This window comes from Oncorhynchus gorbuscha, linkage group LG12 (assembly GCF_021184085.1).
Source record: "Oncorhynchus gorbuscha isolate QuinsamMale2020 ecotype Even-year linkage group LG12, OgorEven_v1.0, whole genome shotgun sequence".
NCBI lineage: Eukaryota > Metazoa > Chordata > Actinopteri > Salmoniformes > Salmonidae > Oncorhynchus > Oncorhynchus gorbuscha.
This window is the reverse complement of record NC_060184.1, coordinates 46,553,392-46,567,374: the sequence shown is the minus strand read 5'-3', so window position 1 is coordinate 46,567,374 and position 13,983 is coordinate 46,553,392. Positions and strand designations below refer to the sequence as shown.

Genomic DNA, 13,983 nt, shown 5'->3' with positions numbered 1-13,983 from the left:
GCATTACATACTCCTGCCACTGCATTATTGGACTCGATCACCTGTTTATTACCTCCCCTATATGTGTTAGTTCCACATCTCTGTTCCCCGCTGCTGTATGGATTGTCATTTGCCGTTGTTTTGCCCGTGTTCTGATGCTGTGCCTGTCCTGTTACCAGTCTGTTCCGGGAATAAATGTTGACTCCTCGTACCCGCTTCTCATCTCCGGCGTCGGTCCTTACAGGATCAAAAAGGGTCTGAGTGTGCCAGGGGAATGTGCCGCGCAATGGGCGCGGTCGGTGCGGGTGAACTTGTGAGAACATTTTAAGAAGGTTTTCGAAGGCCTCACTTCATGTTTTTTTAAAGCCGGTTTCCTGCAGTTCTCAGAATTTCTCCATGGAGCCAGGGCGGAAAAAAGATTCCGTGCTGTTCTTGATATGCCACACCTGTCAGATTTATGGATTATCTTGGCAAAGGAGAAATCCTCACTAACAGGGATATAAACAACATCTGAGAGAAATAAGCTTTTTGAGTGTATGGAACATTTCTGGGATCTTTTATTTCAGCTCATAAAACATGGGACCACAGCTTTACATGTTGCGTTGATATTTTTGTTCAGTATACATTGAATCTATGGGGAAACAGACACCCCTTAATTTTATAGCCCTGTTATTATGAACATACAATTGAAGTCAGAAGTTTACAAAACAAAGTGCCAAACTCAGTTTTTCACAATTCCTGACATTTAATCCTTGTAAGAATTCCCTGTCTTAGGTCAGTTAGGATCACCACTTTATTTTAAGAACGTGAAATGTCAGAATAATAGTGGAGAATGATTTATTTCAGCTTTTATTTCTTTCATCACATTCCCAGTGGGTCAGAAGTTTACATACGCTCAATTAGTATTTGGTAGCATTGCCTTTAAATTGTTTAACTTGGGGCAAATGTTTTGGGTAGCCTTCCACAAGCTTCCCACAATAATTTGGGTGACTTTTGGCCCATTCCTCCTGACAGAGCTGGTGTAACTGAGTCAGGTTTGTAGGCCTCCTTGGTCGCACACACTTTTTCAGTTCAACACACACATTTTCTATAGGATTGAGGTCAGGGCTTTGTGATGGAAACTCCAATACCTTGACTTTGTTTGCCTTAAGCCATTTTCCACAACTTTGGAAGCATGCTTGGGGTCATTGTCCATTTGGAAGACCCATTTGCGACCAAGCTTTAACTTCCTGACTGATGGATTGAGATGTTGCTTCAATATATCCACATTATTTTCCTTCCCTCGTGATGACATCTATTTTGTGAAGTGCACCAGTCCCTCCTGCAGCAAAGCACACCCCCGTGCTTGACGGTTGGGATGGTGTTCTTCGGCTTGCAAGCCTCCTCCTTTTTCCTCCAAACATAACGATGGTCCTTATAGCCAAACAGTTCTATTTTTGTTCCAAAAAGTACAATCTTTGTCCCCATGTGCAGTTGCTATCCGTAGTCTGGGTTTTTATGGCGGTTTTGGAGCGGCCTTTAAGGTTATGTTGATATAGGACTCGTTTTACTGTGGATATACATACTTTTGTACCTGTTTCCTCCAGCATCTTCACAAGGGCCTTTGCTGTTGTTCTGGGATTGATTTTCACTTTTCACACCAAAGTACGCTCATCTTTAGGAGAACGCGTCTCCTTCCTGAGTGGTATGATGGCTGTGTGGTCCCATGGTGTTTATACTTGCGTACTATTGTTTGTACAGATGAACGTGGTACCCTCAGGCATTTGGAAATTGCTCCTAAGGATGAACAAGACTTGGGGAGGTCTACCTTTTTTTCTGATGTCTTGGCTGATTTCTTTTGATTTTCCCATGATGTCAAACAAGGTAGGCCTTCAAACTTAATTTGCTTATCAGAAGCTTCTGTAATGATCTTCGTCTGTTGTTAGAAGAGAGGCAGACCGAAATGCAGCGTGTAGGTTACTCATGACCTTTAATAAAGATAAAGCGGTACATGAAATAATTGAAAATACAAAAACAACAAACAAGTGAAACAAATTACAGTCTATCTGGTGACTAACACTAAGACAGGTACAATCACCCACGAAATACAACGCGCACTCAGGCTACCTAAATACGGTTCCCAATCCGAGACAACTAGAATCAGCTGACTCCAATTAGGAATCGCCTCAGGCAGCCAAGCCTAACTAGACACACCCCTACTAATACACACTCCTAATTAATACAAACCCCAATACGAAATACAACATATAAACCCATGTCACACCCTGGCCTACCCAAACATATAACAAAAACACAAGATACAATGACCAAGGCGTGACAGCTTCGAAAGCCATGACATAATTTTCTGGAATTTTCCAAGCTGTTTAAAGGCATGGTCACTTAGTGTATGTTAACTTCTGACCCACTGGAATTGTGATACAATGAAATAATCTGTCTGTAAACAATTGTTGGAAAGATTCCTTGTGTCATTCACAAAGTAGATGTCCTAACCGACTTGCCAAAACTATAGTTTGTTCACAAGAAGTGGAGTGGTTGAAAAACTAGTTTTAATGACTTCAAACTAAGCGTATGTAAACTTCTGACTTCAACTGTATATGGTAACTAAAGGTAAAGTACTGTACATAGGAACAACTGAGAGAATATCAACACAGGAGGATCACTTGAATGTATTTATTTGGTAATTATGTGGTAATAAATTACCATGTATGTTCATTGGTGTTTCTTAGGTATTATTTTGAAAGAGACTGCTGTGGCTAAGTATTTACATACTAATACTCTGTTTCGTACTTGTACTCACCTTTGGGACTAAGTAGTTACTTTATAATGACATTTTGTGAGTTTGTATGTTGCTTGGTTTTTCTTTTATATTACATTGAAATAGTGGCGTGAGTTGGGATTTACATAGTTATTAACTGGTACTTAGTTGTACCATTCTTCTTAATTGTACTTACTTATATAATTACGTTTTGTGACTCAGGCTACTTAATTTGTAAATGCAATGTCACAGTTGTGAATGAGAACTTGTTCTCAACTAGCCTACCAGGTCAAATAAAGGTGAAATATATATATTTTTAAACTTAATTTTTATTTATTCACTAGGTAATTAACAAGCTGTAATATGCTCCTTATCTCAGTTCACTGGTCATGATGGTAACACCCACCCCTAGCTTTCTCTGATCATAGGAGTAAAAACGTGAATTGGTGTGCAGTGATAATGTGTTGGGCCTATAGCCTACTGCACAAACCTCATCGCTACAGATCTGTTTTTAAATGTTAATGATGCATAGGCTTATATTTTTTAAGTCTTTAAAAATATATCTGAGAGGTAGATCTCAGCTTGCTTTTTGACCCCGAAAGGGATCTTGACTCAGAAAAGATTGGTGACCACTGACCTAGAGTCTAAGGGCACGGAGCTGGCTTTCTACTAAGCTAATATATGGAATTGTTTTAAGATGGTCATACTGAGGATCATTTAGCTATCTGATTTTACATTTCAGGACCCTTTAGATATAAATAAATACAAATAAAAAAGTATTTAAGGAACCATTGAATTTGGCCTTACAAATATTATCCCATAGAAATACATTGAATTATTATTCAATGCATTTCTATGGGCTAATAGTAGTAAGGCCAGATTTATTCAAGGAAAACAGATAATAATTATAATTGGCCTATTTTGCATGTTATTTTGGCATTAATTCATGTTACAAATCCATTTTAATTTTTTTTTTAAATGCAGGCATTTCAGCCTAACTCAGTGCTTTCTATGGTGGAGGGGCAGCCAACAAAAGCAGAACATACATCAGTACTTTTCTCTAGTTGCACCGTGATTGGCTCAGTGTTCTGTCATTCATGGGGACACTACGTTGCCGCAGAATCTTCAGGGAAACCTAGGTAGTTCAAGCCCCCTTGGGTGCTTCCATAGATTTTACATTAGAAATGCCAATCCAAGAAGGCCACAGATAAAATGACGTCAAATCACGTTATCTTTTACCCCTTTTTTTCTCCCCAATTTCATGGTATCCAATTGGTAGTAGTTACAGTCTTGTCTCATCGCTGCAACTCCAGTACTGGCGAAGGTCGAGAGCCATACATCCTCCAAATCACAACCCAACTGCACTGCTTCTTGACACAATACACATTCAACCCGGAAGCCAGCCGCACCAATATGTCGGAGAAAACACTGTACACCTGGTGACCTGTTCAGCGTGCACTGCACCCAGCCCGCCACAGGTGTCGCTAGTGCACACTGAGACAAGGATATCCCTGCTGGCCAAACCCTCCCTAACCCAGACAACGCTGGGCAAATTGTGCTTTGCACCATGGACCTCCTGGTCGCAGCTGGCTGTGACAGAGCCTGGACCCAAACCCAGAATCTATGGTGGCACAGCCAGCTGCGACCAGGAAGTCCATGGTGCAATGCACAATTTGCCCAGCGTTGTCCGGGTTAGGGAGGGTTTGGCCGGCACATTATATCATTATATATACACATTATATCTACCATAGCTTTGATTGGACTGATGTCAACATCATACTTTCACAATCGTAGCAGTTATCATCATGAATCATGTTGACAATCTACTGGCAAATCTTTTTCAATCCCTGTCATATGAAGAGAAATTATAGATAAAAACATGTCAGTGCTCATCGGCCATTGGACATAAACATTACACAACATGTCGGAAATTGCAATTCAACAATGAGTGACTTGGAAGGAATCAGTGGCTAACTGCGATGCAAAGAAATCACATGCAAAGCAATCAACATTCACCAATCTGGGTTTAAAGATTTCAAACACATGTCTGAAAGGGTCTCTTTTTCAAGCTTAAAATGATTAACATCCACACACAACACAATGGGTCAGAAAAGGTTGAATACATTGGCCATGCTGTCAATCCAGCATGACTTCTGCCGGATTCAAAACAGCTGGGACCTCAGAACTTTGAACTGGGAAATCTCAGACTTCGATACGTTCAAGACAACTGGGAACTGGGAAAATACATTTTGAACAATCATCCAACTCGGAATTTCAAGTTGGGAACTCGGATCTCTTTCTAGAGCTCTGAATTTCCGACCGGAAGATCACTGATGTCATGATTCATCCTCATTGTTTGGGGGAGTTCCCCAAAAAGAGACTTGTTCTGAAGCCACTCCTGCATTGTCTTGGCTGTGTGCTTAAGGTCGTTGTCCTGTTGGAAGATGAAACTTCACCCCAGTCTGAGGTCCTGAGCGCTCAGGAGCAGGTTTCCATCAAGGATCTCTCTGTAGTTTGCTCCGTTCATCTTTGCCTCAATCCTGACTAGTCTCCCAGTACATGCCACATAAAATAATCCCCACAGTATGAAGCTGCCACCACCATGCTTCACCGTAGGGATGGTGCCAGTTTTCCTCCAGACGTGACGCTTGGCATTCAGGCCAACAAGTTCAAACCTGGTTTCATCAGACCAGAGAATCTTGTTACAATTTGGAATATGGTGCATTTTGGCAAATTCCAAACAGGCATTATGAATCTACGGAACATAAATGTAATAATGTTTGTGTATGGTTCAGAAGTCAAACTCATGTCGGCATTCGTTATTATTGAATGAGAATGCATTTTTTATCTAGTTTACGCAACTCCACAAGTCAGTAGAAACCATATTTATTTAAGCAACTCAGCCGTATCAGCTATGGTTTCTAAAAAGGCAGTAAATGACTGAATTAACTGTTCCGCTGCCAGATGAGGCTCTGCTGATAGCCAGGTGTAGCGTTGGTAAGGATTCACTCCATGGTGCTGAAAAGAAAGCTCCGCTGTTGGGACAGCTTTATGTAGGCCCTAACAATTTGTGGGCACCGTTTGTCACCGTTGTAGTGTAATTAATGCATTGTTTTAGTGTTCTGTTGTGTAGTGGCTTTGCTGGCATGCATCAAGGGGGAAAAAATGGTTTCCCCCACCAAAATGTACATGCTAAAATGTATATATTTATAGACCTATTCTAGGCCTTTGATTCTGTCCACCATCCCCTACTCATTCAAAGGTTGTCTGAAATTGCGCTCGACCAGGTGTCATACAAGAGGTTTGAGAACTGTCCGACAGAACACGGTGTGCTTTCTGATGGTGTCAAGTTACCTCGATAGTACTAAAGGTTGATTTTGGGACCTGTCCTTTTTACTATTTATATAAATAATATATATGCACTAGGCAACAGTTTGGGGTCCTTTAGAAATTTCCTTGTTTTTGAAAGAAAATCAACAAAAAGATTGGTCCATTGAAATAACATCAAATTGATCCGAAATACAGTGTAGACATTATTAATGTTGTAAATGACTATTGTAGCTGGAAAAGGCAGATTTTTTTATGGAATATTTACATAGGCGTACAGAGGCCAATTATCAGCAACCATCACTCCTGTGTTCCAATGGCACTTTGTGTTAGCTAATCCAAGTTTATCATTTTAAAAGGCTAATTGATCATTAGCAAACACTTTTGCAATTAAATTAGCATAGCTTAAAACTGTTGTTCTGATTAAAGAAGCAATAAAACTGGCCTTCTTCAGGCAAGTTGAGTATCTGGAGCATCAGCATTTGTGGGTTCGATTACAGGCTCAAAATGGCCAGAAACAAATAACTTTCTTCTGGAATGTGTCAGTCTATTCTTGTTCTGAGAAATTAAGGCTATTCCATGCGAGGAATTGTCAAGAAACTGAAGATCTCGTACAACGTTGTGTACTACTCCCTTCACAGGACAGCGAAAACTGTCTCTAACCAGAATAGAAAGGGGAGTGGGAGGCCCCGGTGCACAACTGAGCAAGAGGACAAGTACATTAGAGTGTCTAGTTTGAGAAACAGACGCATCACAAGTCCTCAACTAGCAGCTTCATTATTAAATAGTACCCGCAAAACACCAGTCTCAACGTCAACAGTGGAGAGGCGACTCCAGGATGCTGGCCTTCTAGGCAGAGTTCCTCTGTCCAGTGTCTGTTCTTTTTCCCATCTTAATCTTTTATTTTTATTGGCCAGTCTGAGATATGCCTTTTTCTTTGCAACTCTGTCTAGGAGGCCAGCATCCCGGAATCGCCTCTTCACTGTTGATGTTGAGATGTTGTATTCGGCACGTGACAAAATATGATTTCATTTGTATCAAAAGATTGGCTGGTCCTCATTACTCCCTTTTTGTTTACAAACCTTTACTACACAAGCTTCCGACCTACCTCACTTCACAGTTAAAATGTGAATATATTAAAACCAAACCCATTCACAGAGATGGTTACCTCTCGAGGTTCCATTAGTACACACCGATCTAGGTAAATCCGCCTTCAGTTTTAGTGATCCCTATTTTTGGTATAGCCTACCAAACTCCCTACATCTTGACTCTCTGGTGCCTCTAGTGCATTTTAGGTCTTTATGTTGAATGAATTTAATGAGAATTGGTCAATAATTGTATTTGTGGTGTTTGAAGCTATATTTTTGATGATGTAATTTGTATTTATTTAATCTGTATTGATCAGTTTGAATTTGTATTGTTGTCCTCAGGGCACCATTGTAAATGAGACCCTGGTCTCAATGGGTTACCCCAAAATAAAAGTTGAATAAAATTAGCGTTTTCTTAAACCGTACTCCTAGCTAGTAGTTTTTTCGTCTTGGAACAGGTTTTAACAGGATTCCTAAGACCTTTTCTGAGATGCTTTGTCGATATGGGCCCTGGTCTGACAAACACCGCTCTAGCTCTGTTGTTTTATGACAGAAAGGATCTGCGTCCCGAATGGCACCCTATTCCCTATATAGTGCACTACTTTTGACCAGATGAACCCCCCCCATTAAGTAAAAAAATATATACTATGGGCCCTGGTCAAAAGTATTGCACTACGTAGGTCTCCAAATGTTCACACGTCTGGAGCTCGGCCGCTGTAGAAGCACGGAAGCCCCACTCTTATGAGGCCTCACGGCAAGATGACAGCTCAATAGATTTTTCTTTAAACACGCTTGGAGGATTCCTTTAATAATTAATTGATAATGACCAAGATGAATAATTCACCGGCACAAACCTTGCTTTAGTAAGCATTATGCCAGGGCACAATGTGTACAATGTGAAATCACTTTTTATTAGCTATGAAATTCTTCAAATGCTCTGGGGGAAAAAAAGTTTCCTAAAGTCACTTACACTGAGTGTGCAAAACATTATTAACACCTGCTCTTTCCATGACAGACTGACCAGGGGAATCCAGATGTAAGCTACGATCCCTTATTGATGTCACCTTGGATGTTAAATCCACTTCAATCAGTGTAGATGAAGAAGGGCTTTTAAGCTTTGAGACAATTGAGACATGGATTGTGTATGTGTGCCATTCAGAGGGTGAATGGGCAAGACAGAAATATGTAAGTCCCTTTTGAATGGGGTATGTTAGTAGGTGCCAGCATGCGGGCTGTTAAGGAGACCGTATTTCACCCACACTGACAGTCAGGAGACATGACCACAGTCAAACACCATGTGACCATTGAGTCACTGTAACTGGGCTTCTTCAAAAGTGTGCTTTGATACCTCTAACGGTCATTAGTAGCCTACCAAACCTGCTAATGGACCGGTGCTCAGCACTCTAAAATCAAATCAAACATTTCATGAGACTGAAGACTGGCAGAAAGAAGTGAAAGAGAGGTGTGTGTGTGTGTGTGTGTGTGTGTGTGTGTGTGTGTGTGTGTGTGTGTGTGTGTGTGTGTGTGTGTGTGTGTGTGTGTGTGTGTGTGTGTGTGTGTGTGTGTGTGTGTGTGTGTGTGTGTGTGTGTGTGTGTGTGTGTGTAGACACATATTGTAGGTTACCATATGAGGAGGGAATTATAGTCCTAAAAATGCTTTCCAGTTTCACTGACTCACCCAATGATGCGCAGGTCTTTGTTAGGTAATGGCCGACTTGTTCGTGCCAAAAGTCTATCTCGCTCTTGTTTTACTTTGTTTTACTTTGGAAGTTGATCAAATATTTCCGTAGCCTACAGCATACGGATTCGTTGCTTTTCTTTTCAGCAGGAGCCATTTGCTTAGCAACCTGTGTTTTCCGGCGATTGTATTTGAAATATTGCAAAAGGTGTGTTTTGTCTGCATGCTGTTCACCGACAGATTTGCAGCACGTTCCTGACTGTAGGCTATGCCTTCATATTGGGCTACACAATCCACAGCTAAGCTATTTCTAATGACGCTATTGAGCCCATACGGCTAAATTACAGGCCTACTCATGTTGTAGTAGGCTATTCTGAATTATGTCATTTCTTTCTGAACAGACAGCAGTAATTCTATAACTTTGGCAAATGTATTTCAATCCATAAGCTCAGACATTGCGCAATCGCGTTTGGAAACTGAGTTTTGACTGGCCACTATATAATGAAAGCAGATCCCAGCTTTCTTGTGCTGCTATATTTATTGCTCACAAACGGTGTAGCCTTCCTGGCATATAAAAACGTAACTGCAGGTAACCTCCATTCGCTATTCCAGTGCAGGCTATGGATGACTTTTTAAAATTCTACACATACATTAGTAGGCTATAAGTAAAGACCAGATTCAATTGAGAGCACTGCATGAGCATATTATCAAGTGCTTGTCAAATTATGAATGGAAAAACTGATGAAGTGTGTGCAGCCTGCACAAGAAACAGAGAAGAGTGCTTCCATTTCATGCAGAGCCACGGGCAGGAGGAGTTCTGAAAAATCTGAATAAAATGTAAATATACATTCTTTTTTTAAAGAGAAAAAAAAATCACAAAAGTAGGGCACACTTCTGTAGCTACGTCTGTAGCGCGGGCAACATTTTGTTTCAGCATCTCCGCTTTGGCAAAACATTTTGTATAATTAACAAGAGTATGTTGCTATCACGACTCAGATGCAGACAGAAGATGCAGACGCAAGAGGCAGATCGCTCGAATCTCAGGTATTTGTTGTTACACGGGGGGCAGGCAAAGGGCAGGCAGGGGTTTGTAAACCAGGTCAGTCGGGCAGGTACAGAATGGCAGGCAGAATCAGGGTCAGGACAGGCAGAAAGGTCAGAACCGAGAAGACTAGAAAACAAAACTTGAAAACAGGTAAAAACGGGAAACACGCTGGTATGACCTGAACAAGGCAAGACGAACTAGCAACAAACAAACAGAAAACGCAGGTATAAATACACAGGGGATAATGGGGGGGGGGGATGAGACACCTGGTGGTCGCCCTGAATGACGAGTCGCCACTGTCAGGGTGTGACAGTTGCAGGATTCAATTATTGGAATTATAAGAGTTGTTTCCCTGTCCCTTTCTCTGTGATTGTCATTCTAATGGAATCTAGAAAGAACAACACCCTGTCCTCAAACAATTCATTAGTTATGGGCAAAGACACAAAACATCCACATCAAATTCAATATTTTTCTTGATCAAATAACATGGACAACAAACCACTTTTTGCGCAGTTACTGTATTGTACATTAGCTGGTCATCTAGGTTTGTACCTGTAGACTTTCAATCACCATGAAGAAAAACAATTCACAGTACAGTAATCAAATACATTGAGACATCAAGGAGTTTGTGATGAGGTGATGTGATGATGTGGCTCAGTTGGTAGAGCATGGTGCTTATAGGGTTGTGGGTTTGATTCTCACGAGGGACCAGTATGAAAATATATACACTCACTACTGTATGTTGCTCTGGATAAGAGCTGTCTACTGTCTACTGAAAAGGAATTAGTAGACCATTTCAGTTTTCAAAACATATATCAAACTAGTATTTTTTATATTCCAGAAGTATTATTACAGATGAACTGTTTTGTACAGATAATTATCAGACTTATGTTACAAATGCTGGTAAATTCTCAACATTTCATGACCGCCATAGCCCTAGCCAGGCGCATTGGTTTATGTCAAGAACTTCCACGTTCCTACGTTTTTCACACACACTGCATCAAGAATGGTGCACCATCCATAGGACAGTCAGCCAACTTGACACAACTGTGGGAAGCATTGGAGTCGACATGGGCCAGCATCCCTGTGAAACACTTGTAGAGTCCCTGCCCCCGACTAACTGAAGCGGTTCTGAGGGCAAAGGGGGGTGCAACTCAATATTAGGAAGGTGTTATTAATGTTTTGTATCCTCAGTGTATATGGGGGTCTGCAAAGCAGCAATTTAAAAAAACATTCCTATGAAGTGAATTCTACACAGAGAATCTTTCTGTGGAGACCTCAATTGACTAACCCAAAGGAGGGACACATGAATAGGAATGGTTCTCTAATAAACATTCCACAGACCTTATCTTTTATTATAAAAGCAGGGAGAGTGGGTTATAAAGCTGTTTGCATGAAACAGAATGAATGCCGAGAATGGCAATTGGACACCGTAGACTAACTTATTAAATGGCTTTATGCCACAGAGTATGTTGTATGAGCTTTTATATGGAAGATTGAAGGAGGAACATTTTCAATTTAGTGTTAAATGCAAAGCCAGCCTTTCACTCTCACTACCATTGATACAGCACATACTGTACAGAGACTGCTATTATCAACGAGAGAGGCAGAGAAGCACTAAAATGAGAATCACTGCTAATTGAAGATACATTTCATCATCTATTTTCTAAAGCTACTCGTTGCTCGTCAACAGAGAGCAGCATGGTCCCATTATATTGGAATGTATATACTGTATATGAGCTCCATTCCTTATATCCAGTGTGTTTAACAGTACTATTCAGGTAACGGAAACCTGCCTCACTCTGCAATCCCTGACAAAGAGCTTTTGAGATGTTGTTCTATTGAACAGGCCATCACAATAAAGGCATTTTAACTCTATGAAGAGAAACCCTGACGAAGACAGCTTGCTGTTGAAACGTTGGTGAATAAATAATTGCATCGGAGCTACTAGTGTGCAGCTTTTCCTTTAAACTATATGAAGAGTGCCTTGGGCCTCCTCGTTTTTTTGAGCCACTCCTTCTGTGTTGTATTTGTAGACCCCCAGATGGCTCCCAGCGAGGTGGATGGGGTCAACCTGGAGGAGATTCGGGAGTTTGCCAAAGCATTCAAGATCCGTCGCTTGTCCCTTGGCCTGACTCAGACTCAGGTGGGACAGGCGCTCAGCGCGGCTGAGGGCCCAGCCTATAGTCAGTCTGCCATCTGCAGGTAAGGAAGACTTGGGGTGCCATGTGATTTACATCAAAGCATGCTATATTTGACCATAGATCTGTTGATTATGGTGTCTTCTGGAATATTCCTAACCTTCCCATCAAGTGATAAATTGGTTTTTCTTTACTGCAGTGCAGAATTTAAGTTTACTAACTCATTGTGGTGTTAAAATGACAAAGAAATACAATATATTACCAGTGTTATGGAAATATATATGTCATTCATGTACAACATCTTATACCATTTCATATCTGAATGGTGGACAATCATTTCTCTGTAGTTCAACTGACCCTCTTGCTCCACTCCGGTCAGTATGCAGTAGTAGCTACAGTAGACGAAGGCACTCAGCACTGCTGTACATGAGAATGCACATAATCGTCCGGTGTCCATGATGACTCACATCCATATTTCATCTCATATTTAGGCAGACATCATTAAGATATTAAAATGAATACATAATTGAAGACCATCCAGTCAAATTAAGCTCTCACGTCAATTCTTTGCCCTCTTCTTTCTCTCCTCTCACACAAGAGTGTGCTGTAACTTATGCAAAATACATTACCCAGAGTATTACACGAAGCACTTAACACATTTAATAATTACTAAGGCCTTTTGCTGTTCCCTCTACATTGGGCTTCAGAGAACCTGTCAAGTACTGGTCTGTTAATAAGATTGTCATGTTCTACAGTCCCGAAAGGCACATGCGTTTAGTCATAAACAGCTGCATTACCTATTCATTAGATAATCAGACATATAGTGTTACGAGTCAATCTCTTCCTTTTTTATGCCTTTCCTTCCACCTGGTTGACTTTAGTGCAAATGAAATAGACCCCTTTGAAAATACACCTACAGTATCTCTAATCAGACAAAGGCACATAGGGTGGGTAACATTATATTAACCCAAAGAGTTTCACATGATCAAAAAGTATGAAACTTAATGTTTTTTTCTCTCACCAAACACATAATGTGTTCTTTTTAGCAGAGACTTTTACCCAAAGCAACTTACAGTCATGCGTGCATACATTTTATGTATGGGTAGTCCCGGGAATAGAACCCACTCTCCTGGCATGGCAAACACCATGCTTTACCAACTGAGCAACAGAGGACTACACGCAAAGGCAATAGTTTTAACAATATCATAAACATGTTGTTTTCTTTAATTCTGGCATTTGTCCGTGACCTTACTGTGGCTAATTTCGTGTTCCCTTTTCTTTGTACTCTACCCATAGTGTTTTGCCTTACAATATAAGTTGCATGCTTCACTGTCAACAGTTATCAGCACTGTACCCCGTCTTATTCCTGTATTCATTTGCAATGTGTTTCTGAAATACATGTGCTTTGCTGATGACCTGCCCTGCTTCTGTGACATATTGGTGCAATGGGCTTTTAAAAGTTTCATTACATCAACATCAAATGGCCGATATAATCTGAAACTGGGGGGGGGGGGGGGGGGGGTCTTATGATGGACAGCCCTTTCAAACTAATGTTTAAAGTCTTTTTTTTAAATCACACATGAAATATTTACAAGCATCCATAATTCAGATATTTATAACATACATTAAAAGCCATTAGCTTAAAATAAATAAACAGGTAATATGTCCTTGAGGGTTCATTTATGTCGGTAAGATAGTCTTTTTTTTGTATGACATTGGACATGACAAGCATCTTCTATGTTTTAAGTAGAGAGGCAGTCTTCACATGCTTTAGTTTAGTTAACATCAACAGAGACATGGAAGTTGGGGGAGAAGAGGGGACCGCATGCTAGCTCAGGGGCATGTTGTTGTCCGATATCACTGGAACAGGCAGTGACAGATGGTTCCATCTTGTCTGATTCCATTGCTCCCTTTGTTAAAAAGCCTTATTAGCTTATCACAGGGGGAACAAACATCCCATAGGTACATCA

At 40.7% G+C, this 13,983-nt stretch overlaps 1 protein-coding gene across 1 annotated transcript in view; it reads left to right on the top strand.

The window, feature by feature from the left end:
* Positions 1 to 13,983, top strand: part of LOC123990378 (POU domain, class 6, transcription factor 2-like) — a 64,125-nt gene that overhangs the window by 42,997 nt on the left and 7,145 nt on the right. The window contains exon 6 of the mRNA XM_046290941.1: positions 11,909 to 12,077. Coding sequence (XP_046146897.1) covers positions 11,909 to 12,077 — 169 coding nt within the window. The remainder of the gene's footprint in view (positions 1 to 11,908; positions 12,078 to 13,983) is intronic.